Below are 25,016 nucleotides of genomic sequence, written 5' to 3' on the forward strand. Positions count from 1 at the left end.
TTTTGTTAATAGGGTTGGAATCTGGGCGTCTGTCTTTCTCGGGGGAGTGTGTCTTTCATATATCACGATTAGAAGAGGTTTGAAATAGAATTAGTTATATGAGTAAAAAATGAATTGAAGGGGGCATTTTTTTTTCAAGAATGAAAAAAAGTATGGTATATATATCTACAATGCTACAATGACAATGACAAGGGGAAAAAGAAAGGTTCTTCAACCCCAACAGATAGGTTCATCATCTTTGAATGGGCCGAGGTCTCCCCAATCCTTGCTGTCAAAATCCTCCCACTCCTTCTCCGACTTGTGGAAATACTGTGCGATGATTGTGAAGACGGACCATATCTCTGCCGAGAGGGCGAAGTGAGTCAGCTCGGTCCAGAAGAAGTTGAGCAGCCAGGTGGCATTTAAGCCGGAGAGCAGGCCAAAGCCGAATATGACGTCGTCGCATGGCAGTCCGTGCTGAGCGCAGAAGACGCGAGCGACGAGACGAAGGGTCATGGCCTCGTGCGGGGCCGTGAGGAGCCGGACGATGCGGTCCGTGGCAATGTTGGCGGCCGTCAGGGCGGGAAGGCGCGTGAGCATGGTGGACAGGTACGTGGGTGCGGATGAGCCGGAGCGCGCGTCGGGCCCGGTGCTGGACCGCAGCTCTGCCGACCACATGCCCTGGGGCACCTCGGTGGCCTCGGTGGCCTCGACGTCAAAGCTGATGAGGGTAGCGCTGACGCCCTCGTTTTCGTCGCCGTCGTCGTCGTCGCTGCCGTAGTCGTCAGCCGATGTGTGAGCGCCCGTGTCAGCCTGCGACGAAGAACCCCCCTGCTCTTCCTCCGAGGTGGACTGGGGCGAGACACCGTCGTCGTGGTTGCCGATGCCATCGCCGCTCATCTGTTCTCGTTCTTGTCGGACCCCTTGCCCTTCTGTAGCTTGTGAAGTGGACGGCATGGGCAGGTCCTCGCCCGAGTCATCTGATGGCTCGGACATGTCGTCCAGCGTGAGGATTTCCTGGCCCCCTATTATCGGGTTGGGGATGTGTGTGAAGATCCGTTGCCAGGTGCGGAATCGCCATTGCTGGGTCAATCGCCGCGTCGCGGTCCACACAAGGAGGGGCGCTACCGATATCACAGCGCCGCTGGCCCACTTCAACAGCGCCCGGGGAGTGAAGTCCTCTAGAGGAGGTGGTGCTGGGATCAGAGACTCCTGCGTAAAGGGTACAAGGAATCTCCAGGATGGGAGCAGCTGAGTGCTGCTGATGAGTCCCAGGCGCTGCAGACAAGAGTACAGCTGCAGGTGAATGGTCACGTAGCTCCAGGCATAGCCGACGCTGTTTTGCGTCAGAAATGTATAGAAGGAATCATGGGGTATCAAGATAGTGGATAGTACTGACTATTCCTTGACGACGCTTCTGTCCCTGAGAGAGGACCATTGAGGGTTCCAGTTTCGTTCAATATACTCGGCCAGCATGTAGGCGTGGGCACCGGGGAGCATGGAACCTGCAAAAGAGAAGTTTCTCTGTGCATTTTGGTAGAGGTCCCAGCATGGAGTCCGAGAATAATCTTCATATACCTGCACATATGGTCAGGGGTTATTCAGAGGCACCCGGGGGGGGGGGGGGGGAGATGAGACGACGCACGAGAACTCTTTGCCTGAAACCGTTAAGTCCAAGCGCTCCAACCATGCCGATGCATCTCTTGGTCGCCCAGATTAGTCTCAGACCAATCGCAGTCTCATACTCGCTGTGCTGCCGCTTAGACTCGTACTCGTCGGGGTCATGAGGGTTGTCAGGCTCTGCCACCCCGACAACGTGCATGACCTCATTATGGGCTCTGATTATACTGCGATTGATCTGCTTTGATCGCGGGTTCATTGGACGACCACGATGGTCGTATATCTGCGACGGCGTGGCGCCATCCTCTGGGCCGCCGATGACGACGTCGTCGTAAGGCGATCGGCCCTTCCATCAGGCGTCAGTATACACACATTCAATAGAACCAAGGAGAGGGAGGGTGAGAGCCCACCAGAGCCTGCGCGGTCAGCGGGCCCTGAAGCCCCATGATCGGAGTCTCATTCGACTCTGGCACTAAATTTTTTCGACTTTCAAGTAAACGAACAAAGTCGGTTGTTTGATGGCGATGATGCAATAGTTGTTGTCCGCCGTCGATGTCGAGGTGGTTGAGCTCCCCGTTGTATGATTAGTCATGCGCGGAAGAGAGAGTAGCAGCGGAACCTATTCCGCGTCGCAAAGGGAAGGAACCGCTAAAAAAAAATTCTAGATATCACTTCCGAGTGTCTGTTGGACCTCCTACTTACAAGGGAAAACAATAACCCCTCCCCAATCCACATAAAATGGCAACCAAGCAGCCATTGAAGACGACCTTTGACGTCGATAAAGTTCTACGACCGATCTTTACCGGTGGATCGGTATCCATCGACAACGATGCGCGCGTCCTAGCCACCACCATGGGCGAGGACGCCATCCTCACCGAGCCGGCCACCGGACGTCACCTGGGACAGATTGAGGGCGACGGAGAGCTCATCTCGACGCTGACGCTTACCCCCTCGGCCTCTCACATAATCCTGTGCTCCAGGTCCCTCTCCATGAGGATATTCGCCCTCAAACGCTTGGCCGACAACTCGCTGGAACCGGTCCTCGTGCGCACCGTCAAGCCCCACGGGACGCCTGTTGTCGTGCTGGCTGTCGACCGTACCAGCACGCTCCTGGCCACGGGTGGAACGGACGGCTCTATCAAGGTCTGGGACATTGTCGGTGGATACGTGACGCACACGTTCCGTGGACCGTCGGTTCTCGTCTCGGCCCTGCACTTCTTTGAGGTGGCAGAGGATGCCGCAGCAAGCAGCCGCAAGGGTAGCAAGAAGGGATCCCGCGGGTCCCAGAAGGAGAACGATGGTGGCGATGTTGAGACCAGCACAGTCAAGGGTTTCAGGCTGGTGTCTGGCAGTCAGGACGGAAAGGTGCGGGTGTGGGACCTCAACAAGCGCAAGTGCATCGCCAACCTCGACTCGCACGTGTCGGATGTGCAGGCCCTCGACTATTCACCTTCCCAGCACGCCATAGTCTCGGGAAGCAGGGATAAGACGCTTATCTGGTGGGATACCAAGTCGTGGAAGATTCGCAAGGTGGTGCCCTGCCTGGAGCTGATCGAGGCTGCCGGCTTCGTGGACGACGGCAACCTGACCTGGTCGGCAGGCGCTAACGGGTGCTTCCGTGTCTGGGACACGGACACGGGACGCGAGCTCAGCGGCAAGCAGCCCGCCCGCAGCGAGGAAGAGGCTTTCGTCTCGGGCGTCTACCATACCGGAATGCCCTTTGTCCTGTGCGTCCAGGTCGACCACACGCTTGCCCTGTACCAGGTGCCCACCAAGAGTGACACCTCCCTGCACACCCAGACGGAGCCCCTGCGACGAATTTCGGGTACCCACGATGAGATCATCGACATGTGCTACCTCCTGCCTGACCGCTCGCTCATGGCGCTGGCCACCAACTCCGAGGACGTGCGCATAGTGTCGGTGGCGGCGTCGCAGCAGCCCGCGGGCGAGGCCCATGCTTGGGAACCCTCAACGACACCGCATTTCGGCCAGGACATGGCACTGCTCAAGGGCCACGGCGACATTGTCATCTCCCTCGACGTCGACTGGTCCGGCCACTGGGTGGCCACGGGCGCCAAGGACAACACGGCCAAGGTGTGGCGGGTGGACGCGGAGAACAAGTCGTACACATGCTGGGCGTCGTTCCCAGGCCACGCCGAGTCTATCGGAGCGGTCGGCTTCCCGAAGGGAGTGCCGCAGGAGTCGTCAGCGGCCCGCGCCGACCCTCTCAACAACCCGCCAGCCTTCCTCATCACGGGCTCGCAGGACCAGACGATCAAGAAGTGGGAGATTCCGCGTCAGGCGCAGGAGAAGGGCCAGAAGATAGGTACGCGCGCGGCCTACACGCGCAAGGCACACGACAAGGACATCAACGCCATCAACGTGCAGAGCTCGGGCTTGCTGTTCGCCTCGGCGTCGCAAGACAAGACGGTCAAGGTGTGGTCAGTAAAGGAGGGAGAGGTGCAGGGCATCCTGCGCGGGCACAGGCGCGGCGTGTGGACAGTGCAGTTCTCGCCGCCGGGCATGCCCGGCGTCCAGGGCGAGGACGGCCCGGCGACGAGCAAGGGGCTCATCCTCACGGGCAGCGGAGACAAGACGGCCAAGCTGTGGAGCCTATCAGACTACACATGCATCCGCACCTTTGAGGGCCACTCGAACAGCATCCTCAAGGCGGCGTGGCTCGGTATGCCCAGCGAAGGCAAGAACCGCAAGGTGCAGTTTGCCACCGCCGGCGGCGACGGGCTAGTCAAGGTGTGGGACGCCAACAGCGGCGAGGCCGAATGCACTCTGGACAACCACGAGGACCGCGTATGGGCTCTGGCCGTTCACCCCGAGAGCAACACGGTCGTCTCCGGCAGCGGCGACTCGACCGTCACGTTCTGGCGCGACAGCAGCACGGAGACGCAGGCTGCGGCATCCCAGGCAGCGCTGGAACTCGTCGAACAGGAGCAGGAACTGCAGAATCACATCCACGCCGGCTCGTACCGCGAAGCCATCACGCTGGCGCTGCAGCTCAACCACCCCGGCCGTCTGCTGGGCCTCTTCACGTCGGTCACGACCAAGAGCCCCCCCGACGAGGGCAGCTTGTGCGGCCTCAGGGCCGTGGACGACGTGCTCGCCTCCCTGTCGGACGACCAGCTCTTCCTCCTGCTCCTGCGTCTACGCGACTGGAACACGAATGCCCGGACGGCCCCGGTGGCGCAGAGGATCCTCTGGACCCTGGTACGCAGCTACCCGGCCTCCAGGTTCTCCAACCTGTCCGCCAGGGGGGTCAGGGGTCAGAAGAGCGTCCAGGACGTGCTGCACGCCCTACGCGCCTATACGGAGAGGCACTACAAGCGCCTGGAGGAGCTGGTCGACGAGAGTTATCTTGTCGAGTACACGCTACAGGAGATGGATAGTCTGGCGCCTATCGACGACGAGGATGATGACCTGCGCAACGAGACACAGGATACCATCATGGCTGGGTAAAGGTTGGAATCTGCATCTAGACAAAGAGGACGTAGAATAAGTAATATGAAATAAAATAAAAAACCTCAAAAAAAGATACAGTTCAGTCTACAGACGATGTGAGCGTGCGTGTGTGCATGTGTGCATGTGCGTGGTGGCCATCAAGTTGGTCTAGTCGATATCGGGACAGGAAACATGGACGTTGAAGATGACGGTATCGGAGAGGTCTGTTACGCTGCACAGAGGGAAAAAAGGGAGGTTCGTGTTATTCATAATAGTCTATAGTTGGACTTGATGTACCTCTGTTACAGGCAGAAAACCAAGGATACGATGTGTTGTTGTTGTTCTTTTCATTGATGAGCCATTGTTCCAACACCCCCCTGTGGTGGGCTTGAAGAAGAAGTCGATACGAGAGAGCTGTTTTCTCTCTCTCTCTCTCTCCCTCTCTCCCTCTCTCGGGAGATAGGCCAGCCTTTCTAATCAACAGGGGCAGTCTTCTTCTTCAAGACATGTCTAGACCTGGTGAACGACGGCACCGGAGAAGATGGTGGGCTTCTCGGAGCTGAAGTTGGGGATGTCGTCGATGACCTGCTTGGTGGCGGGGTCGGCAAAGGCGGCGCGGGGGCTGTTCTCATCCTTCCAGGTGATGATGAGGCTGTAGGAGAAGGGGGAGGAGTCGTCTTTGGAGTGGTCGAGGAGCTCTGCGCTGATGAAGCCGGAGGGGCCCCAGGTCTTCTTGACGAGGGGCAGGTGGGTTGCCGTGTAGTAGTCGGCCTTGAAGTTGGCGGACTTGGGGTAGGTGATGAGGGTCTTGATGCCGGCCATGATGGCGAATCTTTGTTTTCTCGGGAAGAAGAAGAGAGAAAGATTGTTTGATAGGAAGAGATGAGGAGTAGTAGTCTTGCCGTGGTGGTTATGGAAAGGGAGAGAGGGGGCGGGGGAGAAAGGAGGAAGTTGAGAGGGGGAGAGAGTTGGTGAATATATACTGATACGGAAAACTGCTCTAGGGAGAGGGATACAAGGCAGTCGGGAACCCGCCCCCCCCCCCCCCCCCCATCTCAAAGTTCGAGCAGGGAGAGAAACGAATCAGCCACAAGTAAGTACGAGTAACAATAGTAGACGGAGCTTTGAGTCTGCCCGCTCCCTCAGTCAGAACCATGCCCGCTTGCTGTGTGGATCTAATGCGGCAGCAGCCCCGCTCACGAGAAGCTGGACCCAGGTGTAGAGTAGTACGAGCCGTATGGATACCGTTCTCTCTCCATCCAAGACTACATATCAGACCACTGTCTCGCTTTCTTCGGACAAGGTAAAGCTTCCTTCCCATCAGCACACGAGGGGTTAAGAGGGTGTGAAGAGCTACTACATGTACTGCAGCCTACGAGTAGCGTTGCTTTAGCACAGAGTACGGTCCCCAGTGTCGCATTCAGGTACCGATATGTCGCAACTCATCATGTGTATGCAATCAACGATAGAGAGCTAATGAGGACAATCGATGGCTTCAACTGACGCTGGACAATGGGAGACTGTGTGTTGCTGGGAAGGAGCTCAGATGGAAGGGCGCTCCTTCCCCGAATAGGGAAGCATCAGGTACGTAGCCTACCTACGGAGACTGACAGTTCAATTCTGCTCTTCTCTTCTTCCCACATTCGACGCTTCTCCTTCTCCTTCTTCTTCTTCTTCTTCTTCTCACATCGTGCCAAGCTCAGCTGGCTCCTGTCCTTGTTTCTCCTCATTCTGTACTAGCAGTACGCGACAGTGCACATTACTGGTTCTCCATGGCGTACTCGACCCAACATACGACGTATACGGTATTATACCACGCTGCCAGATTACATCATGATAGTCCCCACTATACATAGTCCGTACCCTCGGCATCATCACGAGACGCTGCCGCATCGGCACAAGAGACCAGCCCTGCCCTGCCCAGCCCAGCCCAGCCCAGCCCGGGCCGGTTCGGCCCTAACAATCTGGCTCCATCTTCTTCTCTGAGCAAGGAGATGGGCGTGGATGGGAAGTGACGTGTCTGCTGCCCTTGCGCTCTGCACGACATACATAAACCCCTCCCCCGCTCGATACCGTGGACGATGACGATGCCGACGTCTGGCCACTGTCGACGAGACACTGTCCGGCTCGACGGAGAAACCCCACGTCCAACTGCCACAGAATAATCCAGGCGGTGTGAGCCGTTGAGGATTTTCCGTGCAGGAGACGCCGTCACGATGTCTGCCGTCGATCGACTCTCGGTCATCCACGTAACGAATGGATGCAGCTCAGCATAGAACCTGCATCTCTAGCTCATACGCACGCTATACTACAATAAAGTGCGGCTAGGAAGTGAGGGGGGGCCGGTCGCCATGTCGCAAAAGCAAATGGTAAGACCTGGACAGTCTCGGGCGAATTGCATGGCCCCGTGTGTCTGAGACATCCCACACCGACAATAGCAGCGCGTGCGCACTCGGAAAAAGCATGGATCACGGTCCAGGACACCATGATGGTAGGCAAAGGAAGGAAGAAGAGAAAGGGTTGTGCTTTGGCCGCCGCCGCCCGCCGCCGCCGCCGCCATGTCGCCACGTAATGGATGGTTCTACGGGTGCATACATGCATGTACGTACCTTACTCGCTGGACGTAGGCTGTGTCGATCGCCAAACATTTCGGACCTCATCACTCTGGCCGCCGCCGCGATGCTCCGCGAATCATGAGGAGGGCTAGGGCTGTGTGAGAGTAGGAGAGCCGGTCCTCCCTCCTCACCCGCAACAGGCTCCGTGTAAGGGTTAGGGTTAGTCGGCATGGAGCATATCGACCATGTACGAAGCAGCCGCTGCTTAACTCATTGACACCAGAGTCCTCCCGGGACCTGCCCATGATCACCTCGGGAGAGGAAAAAAGCCAGCCGATGTTATCTCTTCCTCTTTTTCCTCCAGTCTTCTCATACTGAGTTTTGACACCTGGAGGTCCGAGTCCGACGGCGCAGAGCATCATCATCCGTGGATTCAGAAACTCCGGGCTGCAAGAGACCCGCTCGGGGGAAGTCCAGAGAAGGGGGGGGGGTTTTCCGGGACCCTGTAACCTTACCTTGCCAGGTCGGAACTCTACAAGCTCCATACCAACGGTCTTTACATTGATCTTACTTGCACGGATAGATTCTTCTTCTTTCCATGTTGGAAAAATGTTGCCTGATAATCTGGGCAGAGGTATAAAGTCGCTGCTCTTAGTAGATGTGTCTGTCCTCCAGGCCAACACGAGTAGATGATCAAGCGAGCGCGAGTGCGCATGACTCAGATTCTCCAGGATAATCAGAAAGAATTACTTTCTTCTCCTTCTTCGCAAGATATGTACAGATTGATCAACACATGTCGACTAGAAGTACACCGTCCACATCCTGAATCCAACGTTCAGCCTCCTTTAGGGTAGGCGAACCTGCAAGATGCTGCAGACACTTGGACGGTAGAAAAAAAAAAAAAAAAAGAGAGAAAAAAGAAAAAAGAAAGAGGAGACGCTAGTCCCAAAAGAAGTCCCAGCGCGGCTGGTCGCGCCCAGACGGCAGACCCAATCTGACGACACATGGCAACCTCGAGGGCTTCCAATACCACATCAAACATCCATCCCAGCCCCCGACAAGCCTCCGTTCCACCTCGACAAAATGAGCAAGCGCCAGGCCTCTGAGGCGCTAGAGTCGCTCAGCGGCGTGGCGTCACCGGCGTCCAAGAAGTCACGAATGGAATCGGCGACGCCTCCTCCCTCGCTGGACACAGCAGCACAAGCATCGTCATCCTTGCCAAATCAACGACCAGACCAAGACGAAGACGAAGACGAAGACGAAGACGGAGATGATGAGCCGGACGGGACGACGGCCGCAGCCGGACAGGGGCCGAGGCCGATCCGACAGACGGCACCGACAGACGGCTACGCGGACCTGTACCTCGACACGATCGACCGCAACGTGCTAGACTTCGACTTTGAGAAGCTGTGCTCGGTGTCGCTGAGCAACATCAACGTGTACGCGTGCCTGGTGTGCGGGCGGTACTTCCAGGGCCGGGGGCCCAAGTCGCACGCGTACTTCCACTCGCTGGACGAGGACCACCACGTGTACATCAACCTGGAGACGCAGCGGGTGTACGTCCTGCCCGAGGGGTACGAGGTGCGCAGCCAGGCCCTCGACGACATCCGGTACGTGGCCGACCCGCGGTACACGAGGGCCGAGGCCGCGGCCCTGGACAGGCCGCGGCCCGACGAGAGGAGGAGCGTCACGCTCTCCGGCAAGGAGTACACGCCCGGCTTCGTGGGCATGAACAACATCAAGGACAACGACTACGTCAACGTGGTCGTGCAGGCCCTGGCCCACGTCGGCCCGCTGCGCAACTTCTTCCTGCTCGAGGACCTGGCCGGCCGGTCGGAGCTGGTGCGCCGGTGCAGCGCCCTGGTGCGCAAGGTCTGGAACCCCCGCGCCTTCAAGGCCCAGGTGTCCCCCCACGAGCTCCTGCAGGAGGTGGCCCTCCGGTCCGGTAGGCGGTTCACGCTGACGGCCCAGTCCGACCCGGCCGACTTCCTCTCCTGGTTCCTCAACAACCTCCACCTCGGCCTGGGCGGGTCCAAGACGAAGCCGGGGAGCTCCATGATCCAGCGCACCTTCCAGGGCAGGCTGAGAGTGGAGTCCCAGGCCATCACCGCGGCTCGCGACGGCGACGGAACCGGCACCGGCGCCGGCACCGGCGCCGGTGACCGCCTCCGCTTCGAGGACGCGGCCGAGCTGCGCGTCGACGTGGCCCGCTTCCTCCTCCTGACCCTAGACCTGCCCGACGCCCCCTTGTTCCAGGACGAGCTGGAGCGCAACATCATCCCCCAGGTGCCCCTCCCGTCCATCCTGTCCAAGTACGACGGCGTCAGCACGCAGGAGCACCACGCCCAGCGGAAGCGCTACCGCCTCCTCCACCCCCTGCCGCCCTTCCTCATCTTCCACGTCAAGCGCTTCTCCCAGAACAAGTTCGTGTCGGAGCGGAACCCGACCATCGTCAACTTCGACCCCCGCAACCTCGACATGTCCCCCTACGTCGAGCCCGACCCGGCCCACGCGCCGCCGTCGGAGCCCATCTGGTACGACCTGGTCGCCAACGTCGTGCACGAGGCCGTCCGGCTCAAGGACGACGTCGCCGACACCGCGGACGAGAAGAAGACGTGGAAGGTCCAGGTCAGGGACAAGGCTACCGGCCGATGGGTCGTCTGCCAGGACCTCTTCGTCGACGATATACAGCCCGAGATGCTGTACCTCGGTGAGGCCTATCTCCAGATATGGGAGAGGCGACGTACTCCTTCCACGGTTGTCAAGGGCAAGACTACTTCTTAGAATCGCGAAATAAAAGATGACGAACAGGAGAGTAAAAAAAAAAAACTGTACAAGTAGTGGAGGGATTCAGAAACATAAAAATAAAAAACGATAACACACCCGTTTTTTATTTTATTTAGAATTCATGATTGATCTTTTTTTCTTGCAGACACTACCCAACATATATATTATACACACACACACACACACACACACACACACGCACACACGCACACACACATATATATATATTATATATATATATATAGATATCCTTTGTCATGCCCATGGAATACTTATTTCACCAGAGAGGTGAGAAGCCGAGACTCCAATATTCCAGGAAATGTCAGCAAAAAAATTCAACACTCCGGCTTCCCCGTCTGATACTATGTAATAGTACACGATGAGACAAGAGGGAAAAAAAAAGAAAGACCAACACTATTCTCTGCTCATCCCTCTTCTCCGTTCTTGTTTTTTCTAAATAGAAAAAAAAAACCCCTCCTTTTTCCTTTTTCCTTTATACCTCCCTACCATTTCCCTAAACCTTGCCAACCCCCCCCACAAAACCTCATACCAAATGAAAGCAACGATTCCGCAAAAAAAGAAAAGCAATACCTATACCCGATGTGGGTTGAGAGAGGAAGAAAGAGAAGAAAAAAAAATGGCAAAGATGAAAACAAGAGTTTAACCCAGTAGTTATACAAAGTCTCCTGATGCGAGTGATGGGGCAAAAGCGGGTGGGTATGAGTGGGGGAGAGAAATAAAAAAAAGGAGGGGAATATAAAATATGTCTGTCCCGCATATATAAGAAAGAGGACAGTCGGAAAAAAAACAAGAAAAAAAACAGAGAGGAAAGACGAGGTTCGAGAGTGAGGTACTTGTAGCGACGGGTGAAAGGGTTGTGTGTGTGTCTTTGTGTGTATATATTAAGAACCAGGCGTCGTGACGTAGGAATACGCGAGCGAGGCCCATGGTGGTCTTTCCACCTCGGCAGAGAGGGTAGTAGCGGGACACGTACCGGTGCTGCTATTCAGCCTGCCTCGTCTGACGCTTCTCGTGGTGCTGGTTTGCCTTCTCGCGACGCTGCTCGTCGATGGCGGTGCGCTGCTGGATGCTCGAGTCGTGGCTCTTGAACTCGACGCGGGTGTTGGGGGGGAAGTTGAGGACGTGCTTCATCGTCTCGCTGTCGGTCGTGTCAGCAGGTCGCACCGTCGACCGGGGGAGGGGGCAAGACTCGAGAGGATGATGTGATGGGATGGGATGGGGAGGGAAGCATACCGGATCTTGAGCACGCGGCCGCCGTCCGTCCTGGTCCAGATGCTCAGGATGTCCTCCCCGTTGCGGACGCTCAGCACGGCGCCGCAGACGTCCTCCCCCGCATCGCCAAACTGGTCCCCGACGAGGGCGAGCAGGAGGTCCTCCCACAGGCGGTCGGCGACGCCCTTCTTCATGCGGACGACCCACTTCCCCCCCTTGCGGTTGATGTCGTCCTCCCAGATGGGGCGGACATCCTTCTTGAACAGGTGGTAGTCGGACACGACCGGCAGCGACGACGGCCTCTTGAGGTGGGCGTAGACGGACCAGAAGTCCTCGACGGTGCGAGCCGTGGCTACGGGGTGCAGGGTGTGCTCGTACTCGATGAAGCCGTGGGCCTTGGATATGGGTGGTCGGTACCAGAACGTCCACTCGTCTCGGAGGGCGTGGACGACCAGAGGGCCGGGGGTGGAGCCGGCACCCTTGGCCCCGGCGACGGAGGACGTGCCGCCGCCGGCACCACCCCTGCTCGCCGACTTGGACGGTTCCCTGGCGGCGGCGGCGCTGGCCGGTGACGGCGTCATGGCGGCCTCAAACGGGTTTCCCGTCGACTTGGGCGTCTTGGCCGAGCCGAACGAGGCGAACGCCCCGGAGCCCAGGCCAAAGGCGCCGCCCGACATGCTTCCCCCGGGCGACGTCAAGCTACTGCCGCCGCCCGGGGTGGTGGAACCGCCGGCCGAGGGGTTGGATCTGAGGTGGGAGGGGCCGTCGCCGCCCTGGCGTTTTGAGAAGGAGGTGTTACGGGACGATTCGGTGCCGGATCCGATCCCATCAGACGTTGTCGATAGCGAGAGCTTATTGTTGCTAAGGAGGAGGGTGGGAGTCAGTACTTTTTCTTCTTCTCGTTCTTTCCCGTCTCCTCCCTCGACTCTTCTCAGTTCCTTCTCTCTCTCTCTCTCTTTCTCTCTCCATCCTCTTCGCAGTAGAGAAGAGGTAAAAGGCTTACTTTGTCCGACGGGTCCATAGGTTCTCCATGAAGACGGATTAGTCGTTGAGTCCCGGAGGATATCGTCGGTTGGAGCGAGCAGGAAATTTTTTTTTTCTTGGGGGGGGGGGGGGGGGGGGGGGAGGGGGAGGGCGACTGCTCGCGGGTGGGGCTCAGAACGTCGCGGATCTGGAGTGAGATCGAGATAGGGAGACGAGGTGGACTGGCGACGAGGACGGACTGGAGAGCGAGCGAGAAGAAAAGAGATCGAGAAGTGCGGCGGCGGCGGAGGAGGAGGAGGAGGAGGAGGAGGGAGGAGGAGAGAGCAGTGGCAGTTGGTGTGAAGCCCTTGTGCGTCTTGGTGCGTGATGTATCTCTAGCCCTTTTTTTTTTTTTTTTCCCGGGTCGGCGGAGGTTTACTCGGACGGGATCAGCAGTGATGATGGTAGGCGAGGAGAGGTGAAGACGGTCGGGAGGGGGATGAGAAGGCTGGCCGTATAGCAGATGACTGTGAGGCTGTCAAAGATGTGCCGGGAAGGTTTTTTTTGCTCTGCTTCCTCATATAAAATTTTTTTTTCCTGGCTGCTGCTGCTGCTGCTGCTGCTGCTGCTGCTGCTGCTTTGTTCGGAGGCGATGAGTCGAGGGTGGGTGTGGGCGTGAGAGTGGGCAGGTATGAGAGAATTGGAGCGGAGACGTTATGTGGGTGGTGGCGACTTGGAGTACAGATGCGACGGATGTGGGATGCGAGATGTGAGATGCTGTGATTGTCGGGTGCCTGGTGCGTGTCGAGGACGGAGGGTGAGTTGAGCGTGAGGGTGACGGAGGAGGTTTGTGGTGTGGGTGGTGTGTGGGTGGTGCGTGTGCGGGTGGGTGGGTGTGGGTGTGGGTGTGGGTGTGGGTGGTCGGTAGAAGATTGCAGGCATAGAGAGAGAGAGTGAGAGAGAGAGTGAGAGAGAGAGAGAGAGAGAGAGAGTTCACTGAATGGTGGTCACCGTCGTCGCCATCTGGTTGGTTGCAGATGACCCGGAGAAGGGAATGGGGTTTCAGGCACGATAGGCGTCTGCTGTCTAGGCACCTTGGCCACGAGGTACCGCAAGTACGAGATCAGTATGGACGAGCGTAGGCGGTGATGCCCGTAGTGAGACATACCATCATCCGATCCGTACCGGAGTTCAGAAGTCTAGAAGCAGCCTAACTACCAGCACCATCACGAGCACGATCTGCATGCGTACGGGTGCGAATCTGCGAGTGCAAATCTGCAAGTGCTACGGGACAGGTCATGATACTACTCACTGCACATTATACCGGTTATCCGTACTGATCAACACTGTCGTACTCGTCGTACTCGATCGCTTCACTCCGCTGCTCACACATCGGCATCACCACCGCATGATGCTCCAGTCTTCTTTCTCCTTCTCCTTCTCCTTCTTCTTCACCTCTTTTCTTCTTTCTTCCTCTCTTTCCTTCTTCCTATGCCATCTTGTTAAATCATCTGTCAGTGGTGGGATTAACGTAATACTCCTCGTACCAGATGGGAGAGTGGAGATTGTGGCTGATGGAATATCTGGCTGACCATGATGGAATAATGTGGCTGAAATACCGCACAGTGGCTGACTCCCCCAATCCACCATCCACACCAACTCCACCTCTCACCCTTCTCTTCTCTTCTTTTCCGTCTCACTCTTGTAACTGTCATGCTCGAGATTCTATATGCCCTGCTAGCAGTACTCCCACCACACCTGACCAGGGTTGTATCGTCCATGATGCTACCCGTAATAGTACTGCTAGTGATGCCAACTTCACCTGATGTCTCATAGCAGCCACCTCTGTTCTCTGTCTGTATCGATGCTGCTACGCGGCAGTCACCTTACATGCATGTACTCTGCACCTACCCCCTACACCTGCTCCGTATGCTCGTTTATGTACATGTACATATTCCCCACAATAAATCTTCTTATCGCCCCTCCAAGGAAATCCGTTATCGCTACAGAAATGAAGAAAAAGAAAAGAGAGAAAAAAAAAAAAATCTCCAGAAAATTTCCTACAGACAGACAAACAGATCCATCACAGCGAGCCCAGCTACATCGCACGTAGCTCGTACAATCTCCTCTTCCTCCATTCCACCTCAACCCAACCTCGATCAGCACATCGTGTGTGTGTCTGTGTGTGTGTCGCGAAGCACACAAGCACAGTCGGCGCCATGGCTCCCTCACGCACGCGAACGATGAAGAACAAGAATGCCGGCCCGAGCAGGTCGGAAAAGTCTGGCGGCGGCATCTCCAAGTCCAAACCCTCGTCGCGCAGCAGCAGCGGCGGCGGCGGCGGCGGCGGTGGTGGTGGTGGCCGGTCCAGAAAAGGTCCCGCCACAGCCGTCCAGGTCAGCGGGAAGAATCCGGCCAACATGCCCAAGAAGCATAGGAAGAAGGTCTATACCGAGGAGGAGCTGGGCATCCCCACCCTCAACAAGATCACTCCCGTCGGCGTTGTCAAGCCTCCCGGGAAGAAGAAGGGCAAGGTGTTTGTCGATGACAAGGTATTCAACCTCCTCTTCTGCAGACACATATATTTCGAGGGTGAAACAGTAGCTGACTCTGAAAAAACAAAATTCTAGGAGAGCATGAATACGATTCTGTCCATCGTCCAGGCCGAAAAGGAAGGCCAGATCGAGTCCAAGATGGCAAGGGCCCGACAGATGGAGGAGATTCGCGAGGCGCGCAAGGCCGAGGCCGAGCAGAAGGAGAGCGAGAGGAAATCCAAGCTCGAAGGCGTCAAGGATTCGCTGAGGAAGAAGCGCAAGCGCAAGGCCGGCGGTGACGGCGGCGACGACGACGCCTTCACGGACGTCTCCTCGACCGGCACAAAGGCTGTCAAGCCCAAGAAGAAGAAGAGCGTGTCGTTTGCTTAGCAGGCAGTGGAAGTGAAGAAGAGAAGGGAGGGGAAAAGGAAGAGGGAGGGCACGGCGGAGAGAAGGCATATGGCTGGGCGCTTGGGAGTTCTTTTTTACATCTACGGTTTTTTTTTTTTTTTTAATTTTTTAATTTTTTTTTGCCTCGTTCTCATCTGGTTATATATATATATATATAATATGGGATTTATGATTATATACCATCTTGACATTTTCTCCCTCTTCTTCTCCATTCTTCTGTAGCATTTTTCAAGAGAAAGCGAGCTCTTTTTTTTATATTCTCTCCCTCGATTTTGTCTACCCATGTTCTATATTCCATGTCTTCTTCTTCTTCTCTCCGAACACAAGAGATAGAGCAAATCGTACTAAGACGTCCCCGACATGGCCATCTTGCGACGCATCGGGTCAAACTGCGTCCGCCTAGCCTCGTTCCCGGACACGGTCGGTTCCTCGCTGGGGTCCAGGCCGGCCAGGTCAGTCTCAAAGGCCATGTGGTTGAGGAAGTTGTCGACGGGACGCGTGTACCACCGCGTGCCGCCGTACTCGAACCAGCACAGGTGGCCGCCCAGGGATGTGGTCAGCAGGACCGTGTTGGGGTTCTGCTCAAACTCCTCGAACGGGATGGCCTCCTTGACGGCGATGGGGTCGTCGGTGGCCGAGATGGCCAGGAACGGGATCCGGATGGACGTGATGGCGTCCGAGGACGAGGCGTCACGGTAGTAGGCGTACTCGGTGGGATATCCCCAGCAGGGGACCCTGTGCGTCCGTCTCAGCAGCTGTCCATCGGCGTCGGGGGGGGGGGGAGGGAGGGACGGCGACCTACTGGATCAGACGGTCGAACTCGTGAAGGTAGGTGACCTTCTCCAGGGCATCAAAGTCGAGCCTGGTCTCGTGCTTCTCCAGGTCCTCCCTGTGAGAGGCGATGAGCTTCTTCATACCGGTCCCCATGACGCGGAGGTAGACCTCCCTGCTGAAGTAGCGGCTCTGCATCATCTTGCTCGACACTTCGAGGTTGAAGGGGTTAGAGCACACGACCGCGGCCTTGAGCAGGCAGTCCGATCCTTCTTCACCACAGTACTGGTCGGAATGTCAGCAGTCTCCCCCTTCCTTCTTCTCGGTCAAGCACTCACGTTGGTGAGCATGTTGGCGCCCAGGGAGAAGCCCAGGCCGAAGAGGGGTCTGTTGGGGAACGTCTTGGAGAGGAACTTGATGACCTGCCTGGCATCCCAGGTAGCCCGAGCGTTGTACAGCACCCCGCTGCTGAACCTGCTCTTCGCGCACCCGCGCGCATTCACCACACAGACCTCCCAGCCGCCCTCCCCCATGAGCGGCGCGATGCAGTGGCGCAGGTAGATCTCGTGGGAGCCCCCGGACAGGCCGTGCAGGACGACGAGCATGGGCTTCGAGTCGTCCGACGGCAGGCCGGCCCACTGCTCGTCGGTGAAGTAGACGGTGCGTCGGGACAGCGTCTCGTCCACCTCGTCGTGCGGAGGGACGGCAAAGTCGACGGCGAAGCTGCCCTCGTAGGCCGGGTCCTCGGCCTCGAACAGGCGGCGACGGTAGTAGACCGACGGCCCGTGAGGCTTCGTCGCCGTCCACATCGTCTGCAGGTGGCCGTTGAACAGCAGAGGGTTCAGCTGGCAGGGAGGCGTGGCCTGCTCGACAATCTTGAGCAGGTCGGTCTGCGTGCCGTCCTTGGACCGGATCGGGCGCGGGGCCGGCGCGTGCGTGAAGTCGATCTTTGCATAGCCTAGCCAGTCCATTCTGAAAGAGGACGACGACACGTGCGAGTTGGCAAGAAGAGAGGCGGTTGTGAGAGTGAGGAGGACGAAGGGAGAGTTGGAGAGAGGGGAAGAGAGAGAGAGAGAGAGAGAGAGCGCTGTGAGTGTGAGGGTCAACCCGGTTGAATGCTGCATATGAGGCTGAGCGCACCGGTGAGGACGGGGAGACCCCGATGGCACTAGGATACGGTGGGGTCTGCGGTTTTGCATATCAATACCACACCACTATGAAAGGGGCAATTTGTATATTGACGGTGCTTCTCTCTTCTCTCTCCATGATATACCCGTACACATGCTGATTACTTTACTCTCTGCTTCTTCTTCTTCTTCCTCTTCTTCTTCCCTGTCCACTAAGGTTGCAAAACATGTACAGAGGTGTACGTGTCCAAGACGGTGAGAAGGACAGAGTAGTAGTAGTACGAGAAAATATTCGACGTCTGAGCCGAGGCATTAAATTTTTTTTATTTTTTTTTTGGCGGGTCGGCATCGGCCACGCCCGCTACTTCTACAGGCATCGATAGGTGAAGCGATCGATATATCATCGTCAGGTTCAGAGAGTTTAGATTTTCATTTAAATCTGTATCTGTCCTGTGCGTGTGTGTATGTGCGTGTGTGTATGTGTGTGTGTGTGTGTGTGTGGGCTAAAACCTCTTCAATGCAGAGAGTACTTTTATTTTATTTTTAAATTTATTAAATTTTTTATTTGAAAAAAAAAGAAGAAGGAAAAACCAAATCGTTAGGATGTGAAGACTTATTTGGCAACGTCACGGCGACAGCCAGCCCTTCTCCGTGCTGAGCCTCCGATAGGCCGAAGCCCTCTTGGTCGGGAAGCTCGTCGCCGTGCTATGCCCGGTATTCTCCTGCCTCTGCTGCGGCTGACCCTGCCGGCCGCGATCCCCGTCGCCATCGTCGCCCAGAGCCTCGTCGAAGAAGTAGTGACGCGCGCTGGGGGCGTACGCCACGCGCCAGGGGACGTTGAAGTGGCGCTTCTGGGGCCCGCCGCCGCAGCTGCCTGCCAGCTCCGCGCTGGGCGGACTGTTCATGGCCAGGGCGAAGAGGTTCTGCGGCTCCGTGTAGTCGGTCACGAGCCCGGCGTGCAGGGACAGGTAGAAGAGGCAGACGAGGCTGACGACGAAGACGAGCGTGAGTATGATGTAGAAGATGCCCTGCCAATCGTTGTCGTGGCCAGACGTGTACTGCTGCGAGCGTATCGTGGCGTTGAAGGCCTGAAGCTTCCCGGGGAAGTCGAGCTGCATCTCCGCGCTGTCCCAGTAGTGCACGAACGGGGTGTCGACGGCGCCGTTGATGATGGTCGAGCTGGCGTAGATGGCCAGCGTCTCCGCCAGCGAGGGGAGCGCCCGCGGCAGTTTGGGCTCGTCGAGGGCTAGCTGGGTCAGGATGCGCGCGTGCGAGCCGTTGCCGTTGACGACGCCCGAGTTGAGGTCCATGGAGAGCCTCCAGGATTCGCCGAGCCACTGTCGAGCCTTGTTAGTCTCGGCAGGTTCTCTCCCCTCCTCCGGGCTTGGGGGAAGACAACGTACCATCCAGTCCGTCGAAGGCCCGGGCCATTGCTGACCGGGCGGGTACGAGCGGTAGTAGCTGTCGATATCGTCGGGGTCCTCGCAGTGAGCACGCATGTTGGCTCCCGCTATACCGGAGACGTCAAAGTGCGTGGAGCAGTTGGGCGATACCCAGGAGCGCAGCTGGCACAGGGTGTAGTCATCCATCGACGGGCTCTTCCCGAGCAGGTAGATGGCATCTCCCATGTAGATGGTCGAGTTCGTCACCAGGTTATAGTCGGAAGGATACTGCGCATCTCGTCAATCATGGGTGGCGGGAGGAAGGGAGAGAGGCGGACGGCGGGAGCTCGAGAACCTACCAGTTGAAATACCGGCGGCCGACGGCCATAACGCTCACCCCATTCGAAGATGGAATCCAGCACGGTCTCGTTGAGATAGTCGGCTTTCCCGTCAGCGTCGTACGCCTGAGGCACCTCATCTTGCCAGGCACTGTGCCCCACAACCTGGTTCCCGACGCCGGTGGCCTCATTCGTGCTGTCGGGCCACGTCGTGTAGATGAGCGGTGCGAGCTCCTCGGCGTCCATGTTGACGCACAGAGCATTGATGGTGGGCGAGACGACGCCTGCGCGGACCGAGTAGGAGCCGACGCCGGCCAGGTCGTCGGGCTGCATGATGTTGTTGATCTCAGCCCTGACGGCCTTGTAGACGCCCGGGTGGGGCATGGCCATGGTCACGTTGTTGATCACGCGCTTGTGCTCGAGGTAGGCGAGGGCGACGTTGCTGTGCTCCGTCTCGATCCAGGTGCCCAGCATGGTGACGTTGTCGTAGAGCAGGGCGGTGCCGGCCGGTCGGTCGAGGAGCGTACCCAGCGAATCGCGGCTGGTGGTGCCGTTGCGGTCCATGTCCGTCCAGGTCGTCATGATGCTGAGGAGGTTATGGTAGCTGTCGCCCGACGACTGGATGTTCATGCACGACGCCGGGGCCTGGATCGGATCCTCGCGACCGATGAGCTGCGGGCAGCTGCTCTCGACGTACTGCGCGTTGGCATACGACGCGCGGACATAGCCATACAGCTCGCGGGTGGCCCATTTGCCGTACTTGAGCTTGGGAGAGATCATACTGTCCGAGGCCGTGGTGTAGAATGTAGCGCCGAGCATCGCCATCAGCGAGAGGGCGCCGAGGATGGTCATGCTGGCACCGGGTATCGTCTCGGCATGCGTCAGGAGCGAGCCCGGCTGGATCACCCAGTTGCGCATCGACATCTCGCCGAGCGTCATGCCGTACCTGTTGCCGAGGATGGAGCGGCGCGTCAGCACCTGGCCGAGAAAGGTGATGAAGACGGTAACGAAGGACATCTCAATCGTCTTGGATATCAGGGCGGCCAGTGTCGTGGCTGTCGACGGGTCCAGCCCGCGCCGTGACGAGATGCCATACCCCCACCGTGGCTGCAGGATGGAGACGACGAGCCAGATGCCGCTCATGATGGTGGTATATAGGGACAGAACATAGATGAACAGTGGCAGGAAACTGGTCCGCGAGGCGTGGATCTCGCCCGTGGAGTGGCAGTATGTGGGCGGCTGGCCTGCTCAGACATGGTTAGCGGATGCCCACGGTGTGGCGACGGACGGACGCACTCACCATAGCTACCGTGAAAGGTTTGGTCGTCAAACTTGTCTCCCGAGTTATCGTGGCTTTCGTATAGCGGCGTCGGCGGCGTTCCTTGGACTGTCGAGCCGGGCGACCACATGGGGCCGTCCGGACCGGAATGGTGGCGTGGCAGCTCAGTTCCGGGCAGAGGAGAGGGATCTCTCGGCGGTGGGCTGTAGACTGCCAACGGAGGGGATATGCTGTGACTGCGGATGGATTCGTTGGAAGGGCTGTCAGGATCGGGCCCGGCCAGGACACGGCTAGTCCTGCTGCCAAGAGGACCCTGCGTGTTGCTCGGGGCGATGCTCGGGCTGATACTAGCTGGACGTCTGCCGTTGATCCTGTCAAGAAGCACCATCTCCTGGGCTTCGTCGCTGGGCGACATGCTGAAAGAGTGTCTGCGGCGTGAAAGAGCGGCTGTAGCGAAAGATTGAACTGCGGCGTTGAAAAGAGGGGAGGGGGGGGGAAAGAATCCCCCACACAGATAAGCAGAAAAAGAATGAAGCGAAAGAAGAAGGAGATGAAGAAGACAAAAGAATGACTGCGACGCAGAACGACAGCTAGGAGAGTAGCCTCTGCGAACGAGGGGGCTGAAGCCAAGGGATCATATCATATCATAAAGCGACTACTATTAGCGAGGCAAGCGAGAGTCGGAAAAGAAGCCTTCACCGCATGAGAAGATGGAGGGAGCACGGCATAGCCCCTCATCGCACGCGTCTCGCGGAAACAGTCTGGTCGTATATCAAAGCTGCTCCGTATGTGTACCTGGCAACCTGCACCCCTGGTGGGACCGGCATTTTGATGTGTAACGGGGTAGCAAATAATTTGCCTTGCTGATCCCTGCACTGGATGTCGCGATGCATTAGCAGGCACGGACCGTATCATAGCCTCTGTAGACTGCAGAGCAGGACGGCGGCAGTCTCCCTGTTTGAGTGCTCGTATTGCTATGGTGCGCCGTATCTGCTACATCACCGTTGGCGATACTACATGTAATACTCAGCGGTCCAATGGACGACGGTACGGAAATCGCTCTTCGGGTGTGGAGGCTCGAGGTTCCATGGAATCAACGAAGCGTAGCGTCTGCTTGCCTGAAGCATCATGAACCAGGGACCATCTTCATGCGTCTGGCCAACATACGGACTTTCCCGTCGTTGGCCCTTGGACGGACAAGCAAGAAAAGTTGCGTGGCAAAGATGGCCGTCGTCTTTCACCCGTCCGATTGTACGCACGCGTCTGTGCGTTTGCACGAGCGATGCCCGTAGCCTTCCTCGTCTTGTTGGGGCACAATATGACAGCCCGACAGGGCGGACAAGACGATGACGGCGATGATGGCCCACCGGGCGGAACGTGTGGGATACGGCATATCCGTAGCCTGTACATGTAGGGATATTTTCAAGGTGACACATTCTAGGAGAGAAGATGGTCCGTTCGGTACCGGAGAAGAGCGTTCTCGGTCTGGCAGAATCCGAGATCACGCAGAGTGTGTGCCTGTCTATGACCGTCATCGAGGAGTGTGACACGGATCTGACTTGCTAGAAGACTACACACCTCTCAAGACCACCGTTTGCCCGCTGCCACCCGACTGATGCAATGCCGGCTCTACTCGCATGGGGGTGCTGATATACATTCGTGCAGGGTGAGTTACGATACAGACTCTTTGTGCCTGAATACTGGCCTTATCGTATTTCCTAGAAAAGGCGCCGAGCCGGGGTTGCGCTATGAGGTCCTCATCGAGTGAAGACGAAGATCATCTTGTGGTTTAGAGGCATGATTCTGACGTACTGTTCGAGATAAAGAGTCGTGATCAGTCGAGAACGATCGCCTTGTATTTCTTGGTAGCCACGCAAGAGCCGTGGTAGCATATCTTCTGTGACAGAGGCACGGAGTAATACTATCCATATTAATACTGTGCTCGTACCGTCAAGCGAAACTCATAAGGCGTGTCTGGTCAAGGATTCAGGAGGCGAAACTTGGAGATTGGTCAATGCAGTGGGGGGGATGAAAATAAATCAAGCTCCGGGGTTTCAGTGATCCCTAACCCTCGGCACTTGGCAGATTACCATGACGCATTGTCATTGATTGATTGACGTATATTGTGCAGTGTACTCCGTATTACGGAGTATCATATTGGCCCAATCCAGGTGGTGTATCGCACGGAGCACATGTACTGTGTACATCAACCTGTGTACATTATCAACTCGCTCGTAGAGATGGAGAACGATCATGGATGGCCCAACGAGCCACGAGTGCTTAGGAGCGTGCGTTGGGGCGACATGAGTCGCATGACCCCATGGGCCTAGGTTGATTGTCTGTCGATCTCTCCCCTCCCTTGACTCAAAGACCTTGGAGGAGAGCAGCCCACCATGCCGATGATTAGGCCTCGTATTCGAAAGGTAGCACGGAAAACGGATCCCTTCAAAAGGGGGCGAGAGGCCCAAGAGGACAAAAGCCCTGCATCGTTTGATTCCATGCTCGATTGAGAGTGTTGATGCGATGCCGTCCGACTGGCGCCTCCTATCGTTGCTTTTTTGGGCAGGGCTGAAGAATGCTGACATAATTCTTCAACCATTTGTACCGATTGCAATATTACTCCGTGGTAGTCCGTGTAGTATCTATTACATGTACATGTGCGGAGTAGAGTCCATGTTGTTGTGGCATGGACGTACCTGTGCTCGCGAATTTGGACGTTCAACCTACGAGTAGTAAGCAATATATGCACGTGATTTAACATCACGTGACCTAAGTCCATCGTCTTGCTTGCCAGTGCCTGCCCAAACTCGCGCATCATGAGCCACTTGAGGTGCAACGCAACGACACAGATCAACAGCCATGACGACTTCAGTAACCATGCAGCAATTTTATTTTTTTTGCTCAACTGCACATACACGATTCCTTTCGGGATGAATTCTAAACCTCTACCAAGCGACTCCCTCGGCTGATGAGGAGTCGATGATGGCAGCTGGCACTTGTCGGCGCCGACGGTCCCGTATCCCTACCCAGTCTGCGGTTTCTCCCCCCACACCGGCCGACCTTGGCGGCAACATAGAAACACAACCAGTGCTGGTCAGTTCTCGCCCATACCAACACCCAGCTTGCCATCGCCTTTCTCAAGCAGCAGGAAGCGATGCCATGGAGAAACGATGGCGACCACTGCGCGGCCTTTGCACCGGCAATAGGTGCCATGAATTACCACTGTACCGATGTTTTTGGTCTATGGGAACTCATCCATACCAGATGATGATGCTGCCCCGACCATGCAGGCACCCTGGCTATGAGAGTCGTGGACTCACCTAAAGCTGCCTCTGCATGTCTCGTCTCAGCCCACCTTGGTCAAGAGACGAGGGCCTACACCAGACGCACGGCTGGCTGGACCTGTACAGAGACCGCAGGATGTGATGTCAGCTCATGACATCGGCAAATGATTGTACGAGAAGAACCCGTGGTGGCCTCGGGTACTGCAGAGCCGCGGTCCCTCATTCTCAGTCTGCACTTTTCAGTCAAGGAAGTGAAAGACTGCGTCTTCTCAGCCAAGAAAGTGAAAGAATGCGTCTTCTCTCGTGAGAAACATAGCATGCGGGGAACAGACTATACAGCGTGTGCGTCGGAGCGGCGCAGCGACCAAGATCGGCGGTGCTGGGCTCCTACCGAGTCTATACCATACGCCCACCGCGCGCCGCATACGCGCAACCGGTTATATGGTAAACTGATGGGATGGAAAGAGAGATTTCGTAAAACATCCGCGAGGATTCGTATATAGTGCTACATTTACATCATGGCCATGGCTGCGCGAGACGGCCAGCATGGTTAACAGTGGTGTCACTTGTGCCACCCCGCCCGTTGTGTCCCGGGGCGGAGAGCAACAGGGTATCGGGCCCCAAGTCTTCTACACCTTTGTGGACGGATGGAGGGCATGAGGGAACCCGGGATCGTTAGGGAGGAGAGCATTCCTGCCTCTAGGACACGGAAAATCCTCCTTACAGTGTCCGGGGCCTTCTCTTCTCTTTTACTATGCGCATCACGCGCGTTCGGCTCATGGATCACATTCGGCGTACACCAAGAATGGGGGTCATCAATGCCGATTAATCGTCGACCGGCTGATACGATTACCCGGGGCACTCCTTAAACAGTTGTTTGCCCACCCGAGCAATTGGCGAGGCATGCTTTCGTCCAAGCGAGGCTCAGAGTCTGGTGGTGCCTTCAGAGCAATTGTCGCTACCACCACGTCATCGTCTTTTCAACACCCCAGATCTTGGTGGAGATTCATCTCTGCATGCCTCGGATGCCTCTTTTTTTCTTTTTTTCTTTTTCTTTTACTACGTTTTTTTCATTTCGCCCCTCCCCCTTCATTTTCATCTAATTCTTCTCTACGCAGGGGAAGTCTGTCTGCCTGCCTATTGTTGATGGGGAGCCTTAACTGGGCCGACAAAGTTTGGGTCTCGGCTTCGGCTAAGGTGCGGGACAATTTTCCGGCTGCCAACCACTTGCTGCACTAAAAAAATACTTTGAATGGGGGACCAGAGAGGGCCGCCCACACCCCCCCCCCCCCCCCCCCCC

At 56.8% G+C, this 25,016-nt stretch overlaps 8 protein-coding genes across 8 annotated transcripts; 3 read left to right on the forward strand and 5 right to left on the reverse strand.

Moving 5' to 3' along the window:
- Positions 1–210: 210 nt before the first annotated feature.
- Positions 211–2,045, reverse strand: GMORB2_2901 (uncharacterized protein; the record flags this gene model as incomplete). The annotated part of the gene is given in 5 exon segments (XM_035464877.1): positions 211–1,191; positions 1,207–1,315; positions 1,379–1,557; positions 1,625–1,945; positions 2,010–2,045. The coding sequence occupies 5 exon segments, from the start codon at positions 2,043–2,045 to the stop codon at positions 211–213; spliced, it is 1,626 nt and encodes a 541-aa protein (XP_035319115.1).
- Positions 2,046–2,337: 292 nt separating this feature from the next.
- GMORB2_2902 (U3 small nucleolar RNA-associated protein 13) lies at positions 2,338–5,070 on the forward strand (the record flags this gene model as incomplete). The annotated part of the gene is made up of 1 exon (XM_035464878.1): positions 2,338–5,070. The coding sequence occupies one exon, from the start codon at positions 2,338–2,340 to the stop codon at positions 5,068–5,070; it is 2,733 nt and encodes a 910-aa protein (XP_035319116.1).
- Positions 5,071–5,562: 492 nt separating this feature from the next.
- Positions 5,563–5,874, reverse strand: GMORB2_2903 (EthD domain; the record flags this gene model as incomplete). Its single annotated transcript, XM_035464879.1, has 1 exon — positions 5,563–5,874. One exon carries the CDS (start codon positions 5,872–5,874, stop codon positions 5,563–5,565), a length of 312 nt encoding a protein of 103 aa, XP_035319117.1.
- Positions 5,875–8,690: 2,816 nt separating this feature from the next.
- GMORB2_2904 (U4/U6.U5 tri-snRNP-associated protein 2) lies at positions 8,691–10,391 on the forward strand (the record flags this gene model as incomplete). Its single annotated transcript, XM_035464880.1, has 1 exon — positions 8,691–10,391. The coding sequence occupies one exon, from the start codon at positions 8,691–8,693 to the stop codon at positions 10,389–10,391; it is 1,701 nt and encodes a 566-aa protein (XP_035319118.1).
- Positions 10,392–11,396: 1,005 nt separating this feature from the next.
- GMORB2_2905 (translation initiation factor 4E) lies at positions 11,397–12,659 on the reverse strand (the record flags this gene model as incomplete). The annotated part of the gene is made up of 3 exons (XM_035464881.1): positions 11,397–11,553; positions 11,649–12,488; positions 12,631–12,659. The coding sequence occupies 3 exons, from the start codon at positions 12,657–12,659 to the stop codon at positions 11,397–11,399; spliced, it is 1,026 nt and encodes a 341-aa protein (XP_035319119.1).
- Positions 12,660–14,809: 2,150 nt separating this feature from the next.
- GMORB2_2906 (60S ribosomal subunit assembly/export protein LOC1) lies at positions 14,810–15,514 on the forward strand (the record flags this gene model as incomplete). Its single annotated transcript, XM_035464882.1, has 2 exons — positions 14,810–15,142; positions 15,221–15,514. 2 exons carry the CDS (start codon positions 14,810–14,812, stop codon positions 15,512–15,514), a joined length of 627 nt encoding a protein of 208 aa, XP_035319120.1.
- A 365-nt stretch (positions 15,515–15,879) lies between these two features.
- Positions 15,880–17,277, reverse strand: GMORB2_2907 (uncharacterized protein; the record flags this gene model as incomplete). The annotated part of the gene is made up of 3 exons (XM_035464883.1): positions 15,880–16,270; positions 16,338–16,591; positions 16,729–17,277. The coding sequence occupies 3 exons, from the start codon at positions 17,275–17,277 to the stop codon at positions 15,880–15,882; spliced, it is 1,194 nt and encodes a 397-aa protein (XP_035319121.1).
- An 899-nt stretch (positions 17,278–18,176) lies between these two features.
- Positions 18,177–20,562, reverse strand: GMORB2_2908 (uncharacterized protein; the record flags this gene model as incomplete). The annotated part of the gene is made up of 3 exons (XM_035464884.1): positions 18,177–19,103; positions 19,175–20,400; positions 20,454–20,562. Coding segments are annotated over 3 exons (2,262 nt in total), but the record flags the coding sequence as incomplete, so codon positions are not given.
- Between the last annotated feature and the right edge of the window lie 4,454 nt (positions 20,563–25,016).

The sequence above is a fragment of the Geosmithia morbida genome, assembly GCF_012550715.1.
Source record: "Geosmithia morbida isolate 1262 chromosome Unknown scaffold_15, whole genome shotgun sequence".
Classification (NCBI taxonomy): Eukaryota; Fungi; Ascomycota; class Sordariomycetes; order Hypocreales; family Bionectriaceae; genus Geosmithia; species Geosmithia morbida.